This window comes from Myxine glutinosa, chromosome 1 (genome assembly GCF_964187855.1).
Source record: "Myxine glutinosa chromosome 1, kmMyxGlut1.1, whole genome shotgun sequence".
Classification (NCBI taxonomy): domain Eukaryota; kingdom Metazoa; phylum Chordata; class Myxini; order Myxiniformes; family Myxinidae; genus Myxine; species Myxine glutinosa.
In genome coordinates, this window is record NC_136261.1 from 22,672,492 (window position 1) to 22,696,915 (window position 24,424).

A 24,424-nucleotide genomic window follows, 5' to 3' on the forward strand; every position below is an offset into this window, starting at 1 on the left:
GCGGGATGGAACGGATCAGGGTTATGGGTCCAGTTTTTATCCCGAATACCTTTATCCGTCCCTCCGCAGACTAGGGAGACAAGTACCGCTCGAACCCCGGTTTGGATGGTCTAGTTAGTTGCCGAGCGGTTTTTAGCAACCCGAAGTTCGAGCCATTACCAAAGACTAACCCGATTCTCAAACGTTGGCCGAATCGCGCCACGTACTCAATATTGAAACCACTAAAGCGACCGAACGAGAATGAAGAAGAAGAAGAAGTACGGAGGAATAACAGGATTTATTAATTATTTACACAAGCCAAAGCAAAGAGCAGTCAAGGTTATATACAGAAAATGGAAGGAGCAGGAAACACAGTGAAATCATTAGCTTACCTATACAAGCTTAATTAATAAACCCCAGGACAACGTTAAAGACAGACGGACGATCACACTTACACGGGGAAATGCAGGCAGGAATGAATGGCTTGGAGATGGGTGGCTTTGAGAGGCAAGGAAGGTTCAGTGGGTACTGGGCACGGTCGGGCCAGAAGGCACCGCCGTCAAGAAGCCAAGCCGCGGTCGTTGGTCCCAAACTGCGCGGGCGAAGTTCCTTTCTCCGTACTGTTGCCTCGGTCCGTTTTTCCTGCAGCGCGGCACGTGTCACGGCGGCTTGGCCACACCTGCTCATCTCCTGGACTCAGAACTCATCTCTCCTCTCAGCTCATCTCCGTGGGGAGCGTCCCGCGGCGGGTTATATAGGCCCCGCCCTTCACCCTTTGCGAACCTCCCCTAAGCGTTCTCTCTCCGCCCTCTCAAGCCAAACCCCTCGTTCTGGGTTGGATGAGCGGGGCCGACTTACTCCTCCCCTCTATGACGAGGTGGAGACCCGCCTTTCTTCTTCGTCGTTACCTCGTGCGTAATGGAGTCAAATGCAGCAAAGTGGACGGCAGATGAAAATGCAGCAAAGTGCCTAAAGAGTCGATTGCGGCAAACCTGGCAAACCTGGCACTTGGAAGCTGCCATGGGGCGTCGGAGGGGCCTACTCTTATTTAATTCGGTGCAATGAAGAGTCAACCTATTGGGAAACACATCCTTAGCCTACATAGAATAAGGGACTAACTATTTAAAAGGATATATGGTGTCCTGTGTGTAGGTTTATGGAATTAACTAAGAGGACGAGCTTCGACCTTTCTTTACATTACGAGGGTCAGTTACACACAACAAAACCATAATTCTCACATTCGTTACACTTTCTCAAATTCGTTACACTTCTCAAATTCGTTACTATATATATATATATATATATATATATATATATATATATATATATATATATATATATATATATATATATATATATATATATATATATATATATATATACAGTGGAACCTTGACTTACGAGTTTAATTCGTTCTGTGACCGAGCTCGTAACTCAAATTGCTCGTTTCTCAAATCAAATTTCCCCATTAAAATGCATTGAAATGCTATTAATCCGTTCCAGCCCGCCAAAAACCACACCAATTTTTTTTTAAATATACAGTATATATATAAATATCTCGCGCTTTATATTTCACCTGTATGCAGCATACAAGTTGGCAGGATGGCCTGGACTGGAGGTACGCACACTTGACTCTAAAGTCTAAACTGTCCAGCCTGGGTTTGAATCCCGACCCAGCTATAACCTGTCATGGGTGAATCACAGGCAGGGTGATTCATCAATGTGTGTACCGCTAAACTGGGCGCCCCGTTTGCGTCCCATTAGTTGTTGGATGTTAAGGATCTCACCGTGTTTTCCACAAAGAGAAGGCGAGCTATCGCCGGCACTCTGAACAAGTTGTGGCCTGGCATGGCATGAACATGAAAACATGAACATGAAATGTTCGACATGAACATGAAATTTTCCAAAATAACCAAAATGCGAAAACAAAAATGCAGCGCTATACGACAGAGATACTGTACGTGCACGGCAAGATAACCACGTGACCGGAACCCACCTGGCGGCGTAAACTCAAAATAACCAACATGCGAAAACAAAAATGCAGCGCTATACGACAGAGATACTGTACGTGCACGGCAAGATAACCACGTGACCGGAACCCACCTGGCGGCAAAACTCAAAATAACCAACATGCGAAAACAAAAATGCAGCGCTATACGACAGAGATACTGTACTTGCACGGCAAGATAACCACGTGACCGGAACCCACCTGGCGGCAAAACTCAAAATAACCAACATGCGAAAACAAAAATGCAGCGCTATACGACAGAGATACTGTACTTGCACGGCAAGATAACCACGTGACCGGGTGGCGAAAGCTCGTAACTCAGATCTCGGCTCGCATCTCAAAGCAATAAACCGCCCGAGCGACGGCTCGTATCTCGAAAAACTCGTAAGTTGGGGCACTCGTAAGTCAAGGTTCCACTGTATATATATATATATATATATATATATATATATATATATATATATATATATATATATATATATATATATATATATATATATATATATGTATGTATGTATGTCGGGAATCGAACCAGGGTGCACAACTAGAAATCAAGGAGTAACAAGCATTTATTGAAATCCGTACACAGCTGCGGGAGATGTCAGGGATATCCAGCTCAACGAACAGTATAAGCCCCAGACAATCCCAAAGTAACTCGACGAAATGTGTTCTTTTTATATGTTTCAAAAGTCAGATACAGATTTCCGCTAAAGCTGCTTTCACAACACTTTCAGAGAAGGAGAAAGGGTGCACAAACAACTCCCACCCTTGTCCCTTCCAGTCCTTACAACATTTTGGCTACAGGCGTAGGAGGAGGGCCTTGTAATATTCCTTTAAGTCCTTATCGTTCCCTGCAGATGTTAAACCAGAAGGGAGGCTGAGTGGGTTCATCAAACATGTAGTGGTCTGAGAGGGTCATTAACCAGTGTGGCAGCTACATTCAAGTGTAAGGTGTGCACAGAGGGAGCTGCAGATGGAGGAAATGTTGAGTTGGATCTTGGAGACGGCGTGAAGCTGGAAGGTGTGAAAACATTTTGTTACCTAGGAGACATGCTGAATGGAGAAGGTGGATCAGACTCGGCAACGGTTGCTTCAGTGAGATGTGCATAGAAGAAGTTTCAGGAACTGAGTGGCGTGCTGATGATGAGGGGAGTGTCGTTGAAGCTGAAGGGAAAGGTGTATGCTGCATGTGTGAGAAGTGTTATGATTTATGGGAGCGAGACATGGGTAATGAACGTAGAGCAGCAACGAAGGGTGGAAAGGGTGGAAATGCGAATGGTTTGGTGGATTTGTGGAGTATCGTTGAGAGAGAGGAAGACAAATGATGAATCGCGAAAGATGATGGGAATAGAGCCTGTGATTGATGCTGTGAAGAGGAACAGGTTGAGATGGTTTGGTCATGTGTTGAGGAAGGATGAAAGTGACTGGTTGAGAAGAGTTATGGAAATGAATGTAGAAGGAAGTAGAGGAAGTAGAGGACGTGGAAGACCGAGAAAGACTTCGCTAAAGATGGTCGAAGAAGAAATGTGGGCAAGGGGGTTAACAAGGGGAGATGCAGAAAATCGGGCAAAATGGAGAAGATTGTCATGGGGACCGCAAGGCTAACCCCCACTCTTGCAGGGAAAATGGCCTTTAAATGCCTGTTGTTTGTTGTTTTTTAAAACCAATATGTTAAAAGCTGACTGTCTAGCCTTGTCTTGAAGGAAAAGGAATGTTGATAGCTCCCACAGGATAGAAAAATGGCCTTTTGCTCTTTCTGTCGGAATCCAATCATTTGTACTTTTCAATCTGTTGACCTTGTTTTAACTTAGCTCCTATATGTATGAGAACATTCTTTGGAGCAACTAACCACTCCCTCTCTTGTTCTCTTGCCAGATGTATCCTGTTATCTCAGCCTTCTCGGGCTATGAAATAAAACCAAAAGATCTTGTGACCCGAATGAGACTCCCCCGCCCCACATTCCGATCGGTTTCTTTGTCTGCAGTTGGCTGGGGAAGGCCGTTAGACATTAAACAGTGCCCCAGGTGTCTCAAATCTCCTCCCCACCATCCTTGCTCATTTGAGAATATATAAGAACGTTAGCTGGAGCATTTCGAGAGAGAGGGGTTTTGCTCGTGTGCTACTCACTCTCCATACACGTATGTTTCAATGATTCAACTGTGTTGTATTAAAGTTATTAACTGAACCTTGAGTGAATTCTTCCACAAACAGCGTGAAATTCTGTGTGCTGGTTTCAGAACCATTTCACTTTTTTTTTTATCCCACCCGACCCCACGAGTCGCGTCGCGAGTCAAGTCGCGAGTGCCTATTTTTTTTATTTTTTTTTGGCGTGGGGCACGTGCACTCAGAAAATCTTTATTGTTTAAATTTGATTTGCAGCATCGAGTTGAAAAAGGCATTCCTTTGTTGTGCGCCCCTTTTCAGGCTGAATGTGGACCACTCGAGCTTTGGACTCAAACCTCGACGGTGACCTTGGAGGAGCAGCGGAGCATGGGTTGCTTAGATGACGTTGATGTTTTTGACCAGGAGCTGGAGAGCCAGAGCCGGCAGATTTCTGCAATTCACATTCGCCTGTATCGCCCAAAGTGACGAGACGTGGAGAAACACAGGACCATGACATTTGAAGTTATGTTTACAAAACCTATAAATGAGTTGATTGATGTGATGTAAGATTTTTTGACTGTTAAAAGGGTCACTTGCAACCTTGCTTTTCACATTTTATTCACTTGTTTTGTGTGAATTAAAAGGCTCAAGATCTCCTCGCTATCTGACTTCCTGCAAATAGCGAATACGAGTTTAAAAGTTTGTTTTGGAGGTGTTATTGACATTTGTGAACAAGACTGAAAACTGACAAGGGCCCACCATCCACGTATTAGGTGGGCAAGAAGTAAGATTCCCCATAATCACACTAGATTATGGCCTCCATATCTCCTTCCTTTTCTTTTTTTAAATTTTATTTATTCTTTCTTTCACTCCTGCCTTCTTTCGCTGGTGTGTTCCGTCCGTGTCATCTTCCCAGAAGGTCGACTGCCAGGGATCTCCACCTCCAAAAAAAAAATACGATTTTGGAGGATCTTCCCCTCCAAAAACTCTGTCCACATATGTGACCTCGGTCTTGTATCTCCACCTCCGCCACCGAAGGTGGATTGAGGTTATGTTTTCACCCCTGTCTGTTTGTGAACAGGATATCTCAAAGTTGTGGATGGATTTGGACAAAATTTGGCAGAGAGGTGGCGTATGTGACGAGGACGAAATGATTTGATTTTGGTGAAGATTCGAATCCGGATCTGGATCCGATAATTTTTTAAAAGTGATTCTTCACCATTGAGAGATCGGGCTAATACCGATATATAGCACGATGTCTCAAAAGGTTATGGACGGATCTGGACGAAATTTGCTGAACAGGTTAGATGAATGACAATGAATTTACTCGATTTTGATGAAGATTCGAATCCGGATCCGGATCAGATAATTTTTTAAAAGTGATTCTTCACCATTGAGAGATCGGGCTAAAACCGATATATAGCACGATGTCTCAAAAGGTTATGGACGGATCTGGACGAAATTTGGTGAACCGGTTAGATGAATGACAATGAATTTACTCGATTTTGATGAAGATCCGGATCCGGATCAGATAATTTTTTAAAATGATTCTTCACCATTGAGTGATAGGGCTAAAACTGATATATAGCAGGACATCTCAAAACGTTATGGATGGATCTGGACGAAACTTGGTGGATCGGTTGGGTGTGTGACGACACCGAATCAATTTGATTTTGGTTTGGATCTGAATATGGATTCAGATTCAAGGATTATTTAATTTTTAAAGTGATTCTTCACCATTGAGAGATCGGGCGAAAAGAGATTATATAACATGATGTTTCAAAAAATTGTGGATGAGTTATGACTAAACTTGGTGGACGAGTTGGTTAGGTGACAAGAACAAGCCGATTAGATTTTGGTTCAGGTCCGAATACAGATCCGGCCTATAAGTGGGATACAACACATAGACTCTTCAGCCTGGCAGAGGTAGGCGCTCTACCGAGTGCCCTTCTAGTTAATTATATGAGATATGAAAGTAAAAAGGCTTGTTTAATATGAAGACAATGGAGGCTATGATCTATATACACTATACAGTCATGGCCGAAAATATTGACACCCTTTCATTTTTTTCAAATAATTTTTTTTTGTTGTTGTTGTTGTTGTTGTTGTATACAAGATCGAGGCTCGTGAAAGAGCTAACATTAATCACACAAAAAGACAAACCGACACACAAACCACAAAAAACAAGGGGAGCGGCAGACAAGATGGGGAGAGAGGGGGAAGGACACAAAAGAGAGGGGGAAGAGGGGGAAGGACACAAACACAACATTTGAGAGCAGGGACATCGGGAGGACTTGGGGGGAGGTGGGAGAGGAATAAAACATATGAACACTGCAAGGACTCTGGGGTGAATTACCGGGGGTAGAAAAGATCAAGGTTTTCGATGGGGGTTGGACCATTTCGATGGGGGTTGGACCAATGCACCATTTCTTCCAGAAAATTGTTGAAATTAAATAATATTTTGGGATCCACATATGTATTTCTTTGGTTTGCAGTGGAACAAAACAATAAAAGCTGAACTAATTACTAAGTCTTAGCTTGAATGAAATGAATGAATGATCGTTTTAAGGCCATTTTCCCCGCTAGAGCGGGGGTTAGCCTTGCGGGCCCTAATGACAATCATGGTTCCCTGTTTGAGGCAATGTTTTTATGGCCGGATGCCCTTCCTGACGCCAACCCTTGGTCACGCTCTTAGGATGCGCAGGGATACGGTGTACCTATTCTAAACCGGGGTACACACCGTGATCATTCATCCCAGCAAGCTGGTATCCTAAAATGTCCCAGACAATATATTTGGCACCTTTTAGAGAAGTTGCTAGAAATAATTAGATTATTTCAAGCAGGTGATTCTCCTTTACTTGGGAATTGTACTCACGTGTGGTGAGTTGCACTTGCCTGCCATATAAAAATCACTCATTCAACCAGTTTAAATAGAGAAAAGGAGTCATTCTGCTGTTTTCCTTCACTGTGTACCGCAATGAGCATGGAGACAACAACAACATGCATTTGAAGGCCATTTTCCCTGCGAGAGCGGGGGTTAGCCTTGCGGTCCCCATGACAATCTTCTCCATTTTGCCCTATTTTCTGCATCTCTCCTTGTTGACCCCCTTGCCCGCATTTCTTCTTCCACCATCTTTAGCCAAGTCTTTCTCGGTCTTCCCCGTCCTCTACTTCCTTCCACATTCATTTCCATCACTCTTCTCAACCAGTCACTTTCATCCTTCCTCAACACATGACCAAACCATCTCGACCTGTTCCTCTTCACAGCATCAATCACAGGCTCTATTCCCATCATTTTTCGCAATTCATCATTTGTCTTCCTCTCTCTCAACGATACTCCGCACATCCATCGAACCATTCGCATTTCCACCCTTTCCAACCTTCGTTGCTGCTCTACGTTCATTACCCATGTCTCGCTCCCATAAATCGTAACACTTCTCACACATGCAGCATACACCTTTCCCTTCAGCTTCAACGACACTCCCCTCACCAGCATGCCACTCAGTTCCCGAAACTTCTTCCATGCACATCTCACTCCAGCAACCGTTGCCGAGTCTGATCCACCTTCTCCATTCAGCATGTCTCCGAGGTAGCAAAATGTTTTCACACCTTCCAGCTTCACGCCGTCTCCAAGATCCAACTCAACATTTCCTCCATCTGCAGCTCCCTCTGTGCACACCTTACATTTGAATGTAGCTGCCACACTGGTTAATGACCCTCTCAGACCACTACATTTTTGATGAACCCACTCAGCGCAAATTGTACATTGAATGGAGTTCACTCCGACACCCTTCCTGCACACAGCACACGGCCACTTCCCAGTTCTTTCCACCTCACCACATGCTTTACCACTTGCCATCACCTTCGTCTTTCCGATATTCACCTTCAGACCTTTTGTCTCCATTCATTCCTTCCACTTGTTCATCTTTTCCTTCAGTCCATCCATACTTTCCACAATCAACACCAGATCATCTGCATACAACAACTCCGATGGTAAACCCTCCTTTACGTTCTGAGCCAGCACCTCCATCACAGCTACAAATAGTAGTGGACTTAGTACCGACCCCTGATGCACTCCCACCTTCACCTCAAACTCACCACTGTTCCCGTCCTTCGTCCTTACAGCTGTGCGCGCTCTTTTGTACATTGCCATCACTACTCTGATCAACCATTCCTCCACTCCTAACTTCCTCAATGCCCATGTCAATACTTTGCGTGGAGCCCTATCGAATGCTTTCTCCAGATCAATAAACCCAAGAAACAACCTCTTCCTCTTCTCCATGTACTTCTCCTGCAACTGCCTCACAATAAAAAGCGCATCTGTTGTTCCTCTTCCTGGCATAAATCCAAACTGCATTTCGTCGATCTTCACTTTCTTCCTTATCCTCCTCTCCAACACCCTTTCCAATACCTTCATTCCGTGCTCCAATAACTTTATCGCTCGGTACGAGCCACACTCCAGAGGGTCACCTTTCCCCTTGTATAGAGGGATGAGGGTACTGTTCCCAATCCACTGGAATGCGGCCTTCTTTCACTGCCAGATTACAGATCTCTGTCATTCTCTTCACACCCCAACGTCCTGCTGCCTTCAACATATCTCCCACAACTCCCGTCGGCCCTCCCGCTTTTCTACTCTTCATTGCTTTTATCGCTTCCTCAACTTCCTTCTCAGTTATCTTCTCTGCCGGTCCTAAAACTGCGTTACTCTCTATGTTGCCATCCCATTGTTTCTCTTTATTCAACAGCATTTCCATATATCTTTTCCATCTTCCTTTAATTCCATCTGGGTCCACAACGATTTGTCCCACTTTATCCTTCAAGCAACTCACCCCCATCACATCACACCTCTTTCGCTATCTGCTTTGCAATCCTGAATACTGCTCTCTGACCCTCTTCCGAATCCAAGCGTTCTCCGAACATTTTCCTTCATGCCTCCTGTGCCTTTGCTACCTCTTTCTTTGCAGCCTTCCTGGCTGCCTTATAACTTTCATGCTCTGCTGTTTCTGCTCCCGTACTCTTCGCCTTCTGCCACTCCTTGAACTTCTTCCTCTTCTCGTCAATCCTCTTTCCAACTTCATCATCCCACCACCATGTTTCCGAGTGCCTCGGTGGTCCTTTTGTCCATCCACATACCTCACCAACGGCTCCCAACAGAATAGCTTTCATTGACATCCAACCACTTTCAAGCTCAACCACATCATCCTCTACCCTACTCAGCCTCTCTTTTAATGCCTCCCTTACTGTCACCTCTTTCAACCTCCACACCTTCATTCTCGGTTGGTACTTCACCCGCCGAGCTCTCCTCCCACCTTTCACCCTTATGTCGCAGACAACCAAGTGGTGCTGTGAAACAGCCTCCTCCCCCGGGATCACCTTTGTATCCCGGAGGTGCCCCCTATCTCGCCTACACACCATCAGGTAGTCAACGGTTGTCGTCGACCCACCTGACGTGTATGTAACAAGCTTATTATCCTCTTTCTGGAACTGAGTATTACAAATCAGCTCCATCAGCAAACTCCAAAATCCTTTCACCTTCTCCATTTCTCACACCATATCTGTAACCCCCATGAACTCCCTCAAAACCATCCATACTCCTTCCCACATGTCCATTTAGGTCTCCTACTAATTTAGGTCTCCATGCAATGAGCATGGAGAGAAGAAAGAAAACCAGAGAATTGTCTGAAGATGTCAGACACAAGATTGTAGCCAAGCATGGACAATCTCAAGGCTGCAAGTCCATCTCCAGAGACCATGATGTTCCTGTGTCCACCGTAAGCAATGTTATCAGCATGTTTAAGGCCCATGGCACTGTAGCCAACCTCCCTGGATGTGGCCACACGAGAAAACTTGATCGAAGATTGCAGCGAAGGATTGTTTGAATGGTGGAGAAAGCACCGCGATCAACTGCCAAACAGATTCAAGCTGACCTTCAGACACAAGTTACGACAGTTTCAACTCACACCATCCGTCGCCAACTCGATGAAAGGGGGTTCTATGGTAGGAGACCCAGGAGGACTCGACTGTTGCTGAGAGAGACACAAGAAAGCCCGACTGGAGTTGCCAAAACACACCTGAACAAGTCAAAATCCTTCTGGGAGAATGTCCTGTGGACAGTTGAGACCAAATTAGAGCTTTTAGGGAAAGCACACCATCGCTATGTTTACAAAAAACAAGATGAAGTCTTCAAAGAAAAGAACACCTTCCCTACAGTCAAACATGGAGGAGGTTCAGTGATGTTTTGGGGTTGCTGTGCTCCTGTTACTGGATACCTTGAATGTGTGCATGGCATCATGAAATTAGGAGATTACCAACACATTTTGGAGCGCAATGTTCCACCCAGTGTCAGAAAGCTGGGTCTCCGTCGAAGGTCATGGGTCTTGCAGCAGGACAATGACCCCAAACACACTTCAAAAAGCACCCAGGAATGGACAAAAGACAAAACAAAACACTGGACTGTTATGAAGTGGCCAGCAATGAGTCCAGATGAAAATCCCATTGAACACCTGTGGGGAGATCTGGAAACAGCAGTTGGGAGAAGGCACCCTTCAAATCTGGGAGAACTGGAGCAGTTTGCACAAGAAGAGTGGGACAAACTGCCAGTGGAGAGGTGGAGGAAGCTCATTGACTGCAGTTATTTTCTCCAAAGGGCGTGCTTCCAAATATTGAGTCTAGGGTGCCAATAATTTTGTCAATGCCATTTCTTTTTATTTTCTGATTTAAAAGTATATATTAAGTTCTGAATCAAAAACAAAGGTTCTGTAATATTAACAGTGAAATAAAGAATTGTGGAGACAAAATACTTTCGTCAATTTCAATTTATTTTTAGAGAAAATTGTGAGTTATTTGAAAAAGTGCAAGGGTTCCAATATTTTTGGCCACGACTGTAAGAGAGCCATTGGTCTGTCTGTCTGTGTCGCCATTTTTCTCAGATATGGCTGAACGGATCTTCGTCAAACTTTCAGAGGTTCATCAGTGAATGCCTCGGAGTGTTTTCGGCCAAAAAAAAAAAAAGTTTTGAAAAACAAAGTTCGTTTTTTTGGATTAAATCTCTGTTGTGCCTAAGCCTTTTTGATTAATGACAGTTATAATTGTACACTAGTACACATTTACATAAATAAATACAAAACAATTCGCAAACATTTGAACCCAAATAAATCAAACTATTCTGGAAGTGTACAAAGTTAGTTGTGAAGCTTTTTCTTCATGAACGTCATCACACTTCTCAGAAACGTGATGAACAGCACATTCACCAACATACATTCAACAAAAAGGTAAAATGATGATTTCACATTTGTGATGGATTCTAATTTGGATGCAATTGCTTTCCTGTCACATTTTCCCTCATTTCAAATATGTTAGTTTCTTTTTCGCTTGAGCAACGCCAGGTACTCCAGCTATAAACGCTTGTATACTTTACTTGGGGTACAAATACAAATACAACTTTGGCTGGGGGGGTAACATAGGCGATGTGGCCGTGGCCTGAGTGTGGGGGACCAGGAGAGGGGCGTAAATTCTCTATGTAAACGTATACCATGTAACGCCACCTGGTGATGATGGCAGAGAGTATTCCAATTTCCTTTTTTACCTGGGCAACACTGAGGTTGGAGGATATTACAATTTCCTTTTCACCCCTCAGCCCAAATTGGGTTAAGGGGTATTGTCACGGACGTCGTCCGGGCGTCCGTCAACTTTTGGTTTCCGTCAATTTCAAGAACGGCTTGTCCGATTAAATCCATTTTTGCAGTGTGTGTTGAGGTTGAGTCGAGGAAGGTGCGTTTCGAAAATGTGTGCGCTGCGATTTTCAATATGGCCGCCACGGCAGCCATCTTGAAATTGGTTTCCATCAATTTTGAGCAGAATGGCCTGTCCAATTAAATCCATTTTTGCAGTGTGTGTTGGGGTTGAGTAGAGGAAGGTTCATGGGCGTGCTGCGATTTACAATATGGCCGCCACGGCAGCCATCTTGAAATTGGTTTCCGTCAATTTCGAGCAGAATGGCTTGTCCGATTAAATCCATTTTTGCAGTGTGTGTTGGGGTTGAGTACAGGAAGGTTCCTTTCGAAAATGGGCGTGCTGCGATTTTCAATATGGCCGCCACGGCAGCCATCTTGAAATTGGTTTCCACCATGCATGGGCTGAGGGGTTACGCCCGCTTTGCAGTGCTATTTATTTACCTGGGCAACACTGAGGTTAGACGGTATTACAATTTCCTTTTTTACCTGGGCAACACTCAGGTTATCAAGCACTCTTTGCACGGGTAAATTTATTTTTGTTGAATATATGCTGGTGAATGTGCCGTTCATCACGTTTCTGAGTGAAGTGTGATGCCAATCAGGAAGAAGAAGAAGCCTTACCACCAACTTCAACCACTTCCGGAATTGTTTGATGTGTTCAAATGTCTGGTGATTGTTTTGTATTTATTTATGCGAGTGTAATTGTATGTAATTATAACTGTCATTCATTTAAAAAGACCAAGGCACTATAGAGATTTATTTTAAATCCCCAAAAAACCGAATCTTTCAAAAAGATTTTTTTTTTTTTTGGCCTGAAACTCCCAGGCACTCGCTGATGAACCTCTGAAAGTTTGACAAAGATCCGTTCAGCCATCTCTGAGAAAAATGGCGACCACACACCGACAGACCAACAACTCTCTTATATAGCAGATTTTACAAAATAAGATTCTTTTAAACTATCCTCTGTTCGGAGTGGATTGGAGCAAGCAGCTGGCTCAGTCCACACTGGTGTGTAGCTTGGGGAGTGGACCCCCCCCCCCCCCCCATCCCCAACAAAGGTGGCCCAGGTTTTGGGCTGCTGTTGAGTGGATTTTAAGAGAGAGGGGCAAAAAGCATTATTGTTTCTGCACATCTGAAGCTGTTGAGAGCATATAAGGAAAGGTCTGTAAGTAGGTTTTGAAAGGGAGACTCAATCGGCTCGGGTGTGGCCCTCTGGGGGGGGGGGGGGCGGGGGGAGGGGGGAGAAAGCACAAGCCAAGTATGCCAGCATAGCTGTAGGTGGGAAATACTGAATGAATGAATTTGGACAATTGAACTCCTGAGATATTTTCTCTCGGGTTCTCCCTCTGCGCAGGGAACCAACAGGATATGAGACTCTGGCAATCAATTTATTGGGTTATCAAATAATGTGCTATTCTAGCATTTCACAGGAATGTTCACCATGGCCAAGACCTCACACCTGTTAAACATTAGTTCCCCCCCACTCACTCCTGAAAGAGTATATATACAGAGCTCTCAGAGATGGATTTTAGAAGTGCATTCAGGTGCTTTCTCCGTGCAAGGCACGTTAAGGTGTTTAACAACTCTGTTTGCAAACTGTAAATACATATTTAAAACGAATGGTTCGACCAACTTGTTTCTGGTCTAACTGGAGGTACGAGTTTTTTCCACAACAGTAGTACTGTGGAAGAAGAAGAATTATTCTACAATGTTTTCTTCTTGGAAAAGAGATGGTGTCTTTCGTGAAGAGTAGGTGAGTTATCGCCGGCATTTCTCACTGAACTATGTCTCAGGTTGGCAAACCAGTGTAATCCTTTGTTACCGTTTAAATTCCTTATGAACCAAGGCAAAGGCAAATTGAACTATTTTTCATGAAAAATATTACATTTATATTGTCAAAATAAATTTCTTAAAATAATTTTAATTAATTGATTTAATTAATTAAATATTTTTAATTAAATATTTAAATAATTAATTAATTAATTACTTTTTATTTTCTCCATTTCTTAAATCTTTTTATATATAAACCAAGACTACCTTTGTCAGTGTAATATTTTGTGCAACTGTGTTTCTTTGTAAATTAAATAATCCAACTTGTACTTTGTGGAAATAGTGAATGCATCAGAATAAATATAAAGGAATTAGCTTTACTTAAATGGCGAATTAGGTGAACTAGCGTGACTCGGCGTGCCTCACCACACGTCGTTTCAGAGGGGTAGGCATCTTTGACCATTTCGGTGTCTTTTGGGTCTTCATGGTGTTTTGGGTTTTCAGGGCCATTTGGGTCTTCAGGGTCTTTTGGATCCTCTGGGCCGTTAAGGGTATTTTGGGCCTTTGAGGCGTTTTGGGTCTTCAGGGTCTTTTTGGTCATCTGGGTGTTTTGGGTCTTCGGGGTGTTTTGGGTCTTTTTGGTCTTCTGGGTCTTTTTGGTCTTCTGGGTGTTTTGTGTCTTCGGGGTGTTTTGTGTCTTCGGGGTGTTTTGGGTCTTTGGGGTGTTTTGGGTCTTCAGGGTATTTTGGCTCTTCTGGGGTCTTGGGGGAATTAAAGGGTCGTCAAAGGTCTGAGAGGTCTCAGCAGTCTTAACGCAATTAAGAGGGTGGTAATTTTATTTGAAGAAGAAGACGTTTTCGTCACATATAAACATACATAGCGACATACATAACCATATACGTTTGCTCTGTTATAATAAGATTACTAAATGTGCATAATCTACATGATGTTGCATGCGAAGACAAAGTACATTTACACAAGTATCGATTACAAAGTATTGAAAAAGGTTGCCCTGTGGCTGGCGCCGAACCGTCTGGACTCCAGGTCTCGAGAATTGATTAAGTTTGCCAAGTTCATTGACTACGAATGAGCATCGTAGTATTTGCATTAGGACAACATATGGATGTTTTATCTTCCCTTCAAGCTTGACTCACTGAATAGGCAATATTATGCGGTCTTATGCTGCCTTGTTTTAATCTTTTGCATTTGCTTATCTCTCTTTCACAGCATGGGAATGGAATGTATCAGTTGCAAAGAATAAAATAAAAATAAATTAAAAAACCTTTCCGAACTCATCTGAACAAATTCATGACTCCTTTTTTTTTAACCTTGGGAGACTGTTTTGACAAACAGCTCGGATGACCTTGCGTGACTCACATATTCTCTTCTCTCCCACCCATGGGACCATGAGGGAATATAAAAGCTGCTTCTTGAGATTGTCAGTTGGAGCGGACCTGCATTTTGATGTGAGACAACATCGTGTTCTGTATCTCATGTGTGCACATAGAAGATATTGGTTACTAGCCATTTGCAAATGTGCAAGATGTTAAATAAATGATTCAACCAACCCTGTGATTAGTCTAACTTGAGTGAGGTTCGAGTTTTCCAGCTTCCACGGTACAGAGCTCTATGAGCCATGTGACTGCCACAAAAGCCTGGTGTTGGCTTAGCGGTTAGGGTGCGGGATTGGGATCCTAGGATCCCGAGTTTGAATCCCAGTCGATCGTTGAATTAACGCCAGGGGGGTTGACAGCCTGTCATCCTTCCGCGGTCGGCAAATTGAGTACCAGCTCACTGGTAATTAGGCCACTGCATTAGCAGTTACTCTGCCATAAAGCCCAGATCGGTGGTGTTGCAGTGATGGTTGTCCTTCTGGAAGTTTCTACAATCTCCACACAGGATCTCTGGAGCTCAGCCAGTGACCATCGGGTTCTTGGTCACCTCTCTTACCAAGGTCCTTCTCCCCCGATTGCTCAGTTTGCCGGGCGGCCAGCTCTCGGAAGTCCTGGTTGTTCCAAACTTCTTCCATTTAAGAGTTATGGAGGCCTCTGTGCTCTTGGGAACCTTCAATGCAGCAGATTTTTTTTTGTAGCCTTCCCCAGATCTGTGCCTCAACACAATCCTGTCTGAGCTCTGCAGGCAGTTCCTTCGACCTCATGGCTTGGTTTTTGTTCTGATATGCATTGTCAGCTGTGAGACCTTATATAGACAGGTATGTGCCTTTCTAAATCATGTCCAATCAATTGAATGTACCAAAGGTGGACTCCAATCAAGGTGTGGAAGCATGGGAGGCACCTGAGCTAAATCTCAAGTGTCATAGCAAAGAGTCTGAATACTTACAAAAGTTTTTGAACACCAACTTTTCCAGTTTTTATTGAAATTTACACAGTTTGATGTCCAGTGAATAACCTGAAATGGCACAAAGGTAAGCAGTAAACTGCTCGAGGTTCAAAAAAAAGATTAGGTGAGCAAAAACTGGAAAATAATGTAAATTGCACATTTGTAATATTGTAAGAAAGGCCTTCTTCAGGGAACAAGTAATGGGTTAACAACTTATAGCTGTTCTGCAGCAATGTAAATAAATTAAGCCTTGAAAGTTGATGCAAACAATTCCTACAGGTGTCCCAACCTCTGCTGATTACTTGATTACAAACCCCCTGTCTGTATAAAAGCAGTATTGGAATAGACTGTTATTACACCCTCTGAAGCATTATTTGGACAATATCGCACTGCAGGAAGTAGTATATTGGAAACTGGAGGAAACTGACAGGAAGAGGTCTGGCAGACCCAAAGCCACAACAGAATCAGAAGACAAGTTTCTGAGTCAACAGCTTGCGTGATAGGCGGCTCACAGGACAACAGCTTCAATCACAGCTTAACACTGGTCGAAGTAAGCAAGTCTCAGTTTCAACTGTGGAGAAGACTTCAAGCTGCAGGTTTGACAGGTCGAGTGGCAGTAAGAAAGCCATTGCTAAGATGGCAAAATAAGAAAAAGAGGCTTGCCTGGGCCATGAAGCACCGCCAGTGGACTACTGAAGACTGGAAGAAGGTCTTATGGACCGATGAATCAAGATTTGAAATCTTTGGTTCATCACGAGGGTTTTTGTATGCCGTCGAGTAGGCGAAAGGATGGTTCCTCAGTATGTGACACCAACTCTCAAACAGAGGAGGAAGCGTGATGGTCTGGGGCTCTTTTGCTGGACCTAGAGTCGGCGACTTGCACAGAGTGACTGGCACGCTGAACCAAAAGGGCTACCACAGCATTTTGCAGCGCCATGCAATACCCTCTGGTCCTAGTTGGTCTGGGGTTCATCCTACAGCAAGATAACGACCCTGAACACACCTCCAGGCTATGTCAAAACTACCTTCGAGGAAAAGAACAAGACGGTAGGCTTCAAATCATGGAATGGCCAGCAGTCTCCAGACTTAAACCCCATCGAGCTGGTTTGGGATGAACTGGACAAAAGGGTGAAAGCAAAGCAACCTACAAGTGCAACACATTTGTGGGAACTTCTGCGACAGTGTTGGGAAAAACTTCCCGAACAATATTTGATTTCCATTGTAGAAAGAATGCCACGAGTGTGATCGGCGGTTATACCTGCAAAAGGTGGCTACTTTGCCAAGTCAAAAATTTTAATTAAATTTTGTTAAACAAAATGATTCTATGATTTCTTTTTATCTCCAATTATTTTTTTGTTCTATGCTTCATTCCAGAGTACATTGTAAAATTAAACTGCATAAATTTCAATAAAAACTGGAAAAATTGAGGTGTTCTAAAACTTTTGACCAGTAGTGTATGTCAATGTGATATGTCAGTTTTTTCTTTTTAATAAATTTGCAAAACTTTCTGAAATCCTGTTTTCTCTTTGTCATTATGGGGTATTGAGTGTAGATTGATGAGGGAAAAAATGAATTTAAACGATTTCAGCATAAGGCTGCAACATAAAATGTGAAAAAAGTGAAGGGGTCTGAATACTTTCTGAGTACACCGTGTGTGTGTGTGTGTGTATATATATATATGGAACTTTTTCTTTTTTTTTTTCTTGTCAAGAAGTGTTAGGTTAGCGAGTGGGAGGGGGCTTTGGGAACCTCCAGAGATGGGTGACAAGGCATCTACAGTCAACCCTCATTAATCCGACCCCGTTTAATCCAGAAATCTCGCTTTCCGACCAAAACATCCAGGAACACATTTCCGCCATTCATTTTATCCCTCTAATCTGCAAAATCATTTATCCTACAATCTCGCTAGTCCGACATTGGGTGCTGGGACCAAAGTAGTCCGGATTAACGAGGGTGGACTGTAGTTGGATAATTCAGCCTTGTGATTTGTAAGATGAAATTTTCTAACTTGTATGGATGTACACACGTTACTAGCTGAACAGCAGCAAGTTGCCCAAAGTTGGGTTCGTCTTCCACATTAAAATTAAAACAATGTACTTTATCGCATCTGCCTTGCTCTCAGGATTGTGTACCATGGCTGATGAGGGGATCGGATAAACCGGTGCACGAGAAAGGCAGCTTTTGTGCGAGTATTTCCAGGTAGAATCAATATACGATGTTGCCGAGATAGCACCCCAATCCCTTTTCTCACTTTGAAGTGAAATGTTTTTTTCCTGCAACAACTTCACAATGCTAACTCCTCCGTGCTCACACAGATGGCCTTTCAGGTTTCTGCCAAAATAAATAAACAAGGTATGTAATGCTGTTGAACGGTTGGGGGAGGGTGGGCACTCATCAAACACAAAATCTGTGTGCAAGTCATAGAATCTGACCTGCACTATCAGTCATCAAACGTTGCGGCAGGGTCAATGCAATGCTCTACATGTAATAAATCACAAAACCTGCAATACAACAGCCATTTATTTGAGAAATTCACAAATGCTATTACATCAGGGTAAAGATATTCAATCAAAAGGCGAAAAAAAAAATACGAAAAAAAAACCATCCTACAAAACTAAAACTTCTTTGCTTGCTTTAATGGAACAACACAACACCAAAAAGAAAATCATAATTCAGTGTTGTGGAGAAAGCAACAGAAACTTTAAATACTAGGTCCAGAGTTTATAAAACACCACTCGTCAAAAGAGAATTGATAATGTCATCATCCTACAAACTTTCAAACACAAAAAAGGTTTTCTTACTCCAATAAAGGAAAAGTTTGAAATCTACAGTTCTAACCAATACTGCATCAAGAAAGAAACCAGATAACTAACTAACATTTTATAAACGCGTTATAGTCTGAGGATGCCAATTACTTGTAATTACAAAAAGATTGTTTCTGCAGCGTAACTTAGTTTTAAACAAGATCATCCACAATCCCAACTGTACACAAAAGAAGAAGAAGAAACAAAGTGCACCAAACCCATATCAACTCTTCTATCCACCACACAATTGTCAGTTCTTGCTTCAATCGCCATTTTGCATTTCCTCTGCAGAACACAAGAAAATGAGATGTCGTTAAACAAGTGCATACCGCAGACATGAAGTTGGCGAGACCATCCAATGGAATTCTATGGTTTATAAAACCTTCGTTCAAGTTAGTGCATTATCTTTTCCTTTCTTATTTTCGTCCATTTTTTTTGTATACAAGGTCGAGGCTAGTGAAAGAGCTAACACATAAAACAGAGCATAAACAGAGACAAATAAAACATATAATAAAGGGAGCGGGAGACAAGAGGGGAGAGAGGGGGAAGCACACAAGCACATCAACAGCAGAGAAAATGGACATCAGGAGATCTGTGGAAGGGAGAGGGAGGTGGGAGTGGGGGGAGGGCAGGTGGGAGTGGGGGGAGGGCAGGTGGGAGTGGGGGGAGGGCAGGTGGGAGTTGGGGGAGGGCAGGTGGGAGTGGGGGGGCAGGTGGGAGTGGGGGGAGGGCAGGGGAGGTGCGGAAGAGGGGAGTACACGGTATAAAATAAATGACACTGCTCGGACTTTCAAGAAAGAGGTCGGAATTTGAAAAAGGTGGATTTGAGGTGAATTAACAGGAGTAGAAAAGACCAAGGTTTTGGATGGGGGAAGATGAGAGATGGTGGTGAGCAGCTGTTTTAAAAACCTGGTGGGAGGAGTGGGATTGAAGAGTGTGGGAGATTGTTCCAGAGGTGGGAGAAAGAGGGAAGGTGAGCAGATAGTCTTGATTATGGTAGTTTCACCAGAAGGTTTCTGGCAAATCTTGTGCAACCTACAGGAATATTTGGGGGACAGCACAGAAAGAGCTGGGGGAGCGAGGCTGGAGAGGAGTCGGTAGAAGACAGGAAGACCACCAACCTGCCTGCAGAGAGAGAGAGAAAGACCCTCAGTCAGCTTAGTCACAGGAGATACCAATGGATTTTGAAAGCTTTGGTTTCTACAGCGTGATGATTTGATAGATCTTTTGGAATTGTTCGGTTTGATCGGCATCTCAAGGAGATAGGGATGGGCCAGGCATCAGCCTGGAGGATGGCCAGACAGAGGCCCCTGGAGTGGAGGCCCCTGGAGTACCTTCGGAAAGTGGATGCGGCGACACGCTCCTCCAGCACATGCTCCCATATCTGACCTGACCTTGGAATTGTTGGGGAAAGTTTTTTTGGTGCACGAGTTATCAAGTGACCAATATATTCATCATGTGTGTGTCTGTCTGTCTGTCTGTCCGCAGCATAACTACCCGATATCATCCGATCTTGATGAAACTTGGGTGGGAGGTTGATATCATGATCTAGTTGTGTCCTGCCTAGAGTGGGCGTATTGAACCCATTGTGGGCGGAGCCACGCCAGAAAAAGATGTCTTTTTAGGGGGTAATCGAGTTCAAGCTACATCTTCTCCGAGGGGTTTGGTGGAATCTGACAGGGGTTTCGATATTTGGTCAGGCCAATGTCATGTGTCTCCTCCCCATAAATTTCGTTCGATTTTTCTTTTTCTTCATTTCATTTTTCACCGAATTTTCGGTATTGTGTAGCCAACTAACCTCATAACTGATTATACATTATTTTCTATCTCATTTCAAGGTGTTGGGCTAGGCGTTTAGAGGCTAGGCCTCTAAAGGTGGTTATTTTTTTTTTTTTTTTTTCAAGGTCAGTAACCTTTGTTTTGACATTTCCAGGCCTGGCCTGTCCGGGCCTGTTTCGGTTATAGTCCGTACTTTGTCATTGAATACCGCTCGCTCGTGAACCATCGTCGTCTCCTGACTTGTTTGTTTTGTTTTTAATGCACTTTTTAATATTCATTACAAAATTATACTTCCAGACAACCATCCACTCACACAATCTTTAACCTCGTGTTCGTGTTTGAACAAGTTCATTGTTTTGTCAGAGCCAGATAGGAAATGTAACTGTGCTACAACTGCTGTGATGCAATGAACAACTAGAACGGCACTCGTAGAGCACATAGTCTCGCCTCACGCTTTCATTCTGAACATAAACACCACCATCGTTAACTGAATACGCTGCCATTGGCACATGTACCCATATCATCCATGCACCCCATTATGTCGCGGTTTCTAGGCATGGGTTATGAACATCATAAATTTAATTCTTCACTCACATAGGCGTCAGGAAGGGCATCCGGCCATAAAAACATTGCCTCAAACAGGGAACCATGATTGTCATGGGGCCCGCAAGGCTAGCCCCCGCTGTAGTGGGGAAAATGGCCTTAAAACGATCATTCATTCATTCATTCATACTCACATAGTCCTAGATCATAGAGTATATGAAGTTTCAGATTTTTTGTTCTCCGCAACTGTTAGTCCGATGGGCACAAAATTTTCACCATCGGAGCACCTCCTCATGTGGAAAGTTGTAATGACAATTATGACTCGTAGGTCACATGGTACAAGCGCCATCTTGGAAAAACCGAAAATTGTTGCACCTCCAATCTCTGAAACCGCTCCATGGAAAAAATAGAAACGTGGCTCATTTTTAAGTACTCCGCATGGGGAATAAGTCTTGTTATCGACGTCATTGTTCGACAAATACAACACTTAATCCGATCAGTTTGAAATTTCTTGTGTGATCGACGCAACAATTATATTTGAGAGTATAAATGTCATCCCTGATGTGGTCTGGCAGCCATATTGGATCAAAGAAAAGAAAAAAAAAACTTTCAAAAACAGAAGTGTTGGCTCACATCAAGTTGATTGCATGGAGTAAGTATTCTATGAATACTATCTAGTTATTCAATTAAACCCCTTTCTCGCTTATTGGAGGGTCGGCCTGGTGCGCAGTTGGCAATTTTAAGCAAGGCACGAGACAAACTCGCTTCCGTTGGAAATTTTGCGCAGACCTTGATAGTAGGGGTTAAATTGTGGCATGTTGCCACAGGGTTTGCTTGGCCCCAGTCCTGTTAAGTGGGGAAATTACCGGAAGCGACAAATCTGAGGGGTTAGGTATGTCAGAAACCGAAGAAAAGATCTGTTAGGCTTTCCTGACGCACAGTTTCTGAGAACAATTAGTCACTAAATTGATGATCTTCTGGGTGGACGATTTGGCCACATGCTACCCCTTCCTGTTCCACCATGCCTTCAAAGCAGTTAATCTCGTCACACATCATACAGACCAGACAGCGACAATTACAGACAATTACATACAGAACAGACCAGACGTCCATGGTACACGGAATCTTGTGGTGAGGCTATTGCCCAGAAACAACTTGCTTTCGTCTCCTGGAAAGCAAATCCAACGGAAGGAAATCTCATTTCCTTTCACAAAGCCCGAAACAAGTGTGTGTCCACCCTCAGGAGAGCCAGGAAACAATATCTCTCCATTCTCAGCACCGAACTCTCTTATCTGTCTCCCTCTTACAAATCCTGGTGGCGTCTGGTCAAATCTGTTTCTGGTGTTTGTTCCCCCTCCATCCCCTCCCTCACCTCAAATGGCCACGCGGCTGACTCCGCACGTGAAAAAGCTGAATGCCTCAACTCTGTGTTTGCCTCTAAATCTTGTGTCCCAAACCCATCCCTCTCCATACCCACCGTACACAGTCGTACCCAGCTGCTCCTGGACTCTGTGTCCTTTCCTCCTGACAAGGTGGAAAAGTTTCTGTCAACCCTCGACTCTGATTCTGCAACTGGACCTGACGGCATCAGCCCACGGGTCCTAAAATCATGTTCTTCCGCTCTTTCACTCCCTCTCTCTGTTCTCAAGGTCATCTTCCATCTGCTTGGAAATCTGCCAACATCACCGCTTTGCACAAAAAAGGTGCAAAAACAGATCCCAGCAACTACAGACCAATCAGCCTTCTCCCAATTATCAGCAAAGTCATGGAATCCATCATTGCTTCAGATATGAAATCTTTCCTCTTCTCCAATGGCTTGATCTCTGATCATCAATTTGGTTTCAGACCTGGACACTCCACTCTGGACATGCTGCTTCTGCTTTCTCAACAATGGATGGAGGTCCTCAATGCCAAACAGGAAATTAGAGCAGTCTCCCTTGACATATCACGTGCCTTCGATACGTTCTGGCACCCCGCTATGCTCACCAAACTCTCCTCTTTTGGTATCCATGGAAATCTCCACGCATGGCTGGCAGACTTCCTCTCTGGTCATAGTCAACATGTGGCCCTGAATGGGTTTCTCTCATCTTCTCTTCCTATTCAGGCTGGAGTTCCCCAAGGCAGTGTTCTGGGCCCTGTGCTTTTTCTGGTCTTCATCAATGATCTCTCTGACTCTCTTGAAAATCCTCTCTATCTCTTTGCTGACGACTAAACTCTGTCGCTCCATTCTTCATCCCTCAGATCGGCAGTCTGCAGCCTCCTCACTCTCTGCAGACCTTGACAAAATCACAGACTGGGCAAACAAGTGGAACATGTCTTTCAATCCTGACAAATCTCACACTCTCACGATGTCTCTCCGAAAAGACCGACTGGACAACCCTCCCATCCACTTTCTGAATAATCCTCTCCAAGAAGTTCTGTCACTCAAGCTTTTGGGTCTCACTATCTGCCATGATCTTTCCTGGGAAAACCACATTTCAAATCTGGCCTCCAAAGCCAGTCGCCGACTGGGCATCCTCCGTCGTGCGAAGTCCTTCCTTGGCACACCTGAGCTCCTCACCACATACAAGGCTTTCATCCGCAGCTCAATGGAATACTGCTCTCCCCTCTGGGCTGGTGCTCCTGCCTCACACCTAGCTCGCCTTCACGCTGTTGAAACCAAAGCATTCAGAATCATTGGAATCTCCTGCGATGAAGCTAACTCCAAAGGCCTCTCACTCACTCACCGCAGGCAGGTTGGTGGTCTTTCCGTCTTCTACAGACTCCTCTCTGGCCTTGCCCCCCCAGCTCTCTCTGGGCTCTGTCCCGCAAATATTCCTACAGGTCGCACAAGATCTGCCTGCAACCCTCTTATGGTTAAACTGCCAAAATCAAGACTCTCTGCTCACCTTCACTCCTCTTTTCTCCCGCCTCTGGAACAAACTCCCTCACTCTCTTCAATCCCACTCCACCCTCCAAGTCTTTAAAACAGCTGTTCACCACCATCTCTTATCTTCCCCCATCCAAAACCTTGATCTTTTCTACCCCCGCTAATTTCACCCCAATTCCACTTTTTTGAAATACCAACTTCTGTCCAGGAAGTCCTTGGTGTCCTTGTGTTTTATACTTCTCCCTCCCCCCCACCCACCCTTTCCCATGCCTCCTCCCCCCGGGCCCTCTCCCTTCCACACATCTCCTTGCCCTCGGATGTTGTGTTTGTGTGCTTCCCCTTCTCTCCCCATCTTGTCTTCCGCTCCCTCTTTTTATATATTTTGTTTGTCTGGTTGATTTGTTTGTGAAGTAAATGTTAGCTCTTTCACGAGCCTCGATTCAGTATACAAAAAAAAATAAAAAATAAAAAATTGTTTTTGTTCATGCTCCCAAAC

The 24,424-nt window shown here is 43.9% G+C and overlaps 2 protein-coding genes across 18 annotated transcripts in view; one reads left to right on the forward strand and one right to left on the reverse strand.

Annotated features, from left to right (window-relative positions):
• POP7 (POP7 ribonuclease P/MRP subunit) overlaps window positions 1-4,751 on the forward strand; it is a 69,348-nt gene extending 64,597 nt beyond the window's left edge. For all 4 annotated transcript variants that reach the window (XM_078768693.1, XM_078768813.1, XM_068108267.2 and 1 more), the window contains exon 4: window positions 4,412-4,751. In XM_078768693.1, the coding sequence (XP_078624819.1) occupies window positions 4,412-4,576 (165 nt within the window). In that variant the 3' untranslated portion in view covers window positions 4,577-4,751. The remainder of the gene's footprint in view (window positions 1-4,411) is intronic.
• Window positions 4,752-18,440: 13,689 nt separating this feature from the next.
• Window positions 18,441-24,424, reverse strand: part of LOC137421786 (uncharacterized) — a 99,765-nt gene continuing 93,781 nt past the window's right edge. For all 14 annotated transcript variants that reach the window (XM_068108203.2, XM_078768310.1, XM_078768214.1 and 11 more), the window contains one exon: window positions 18,441-19,022. In XM_068108203.2, the coding sequence (XP_067964304.1) occupies window positions 19,000-19,022 (23 nt within the window). In that variant the 3' untranslated portion in view covers window positions 18,441-18,999. The remainder of the gene's footprint in view (window positions 19,023-24,424) is intronic.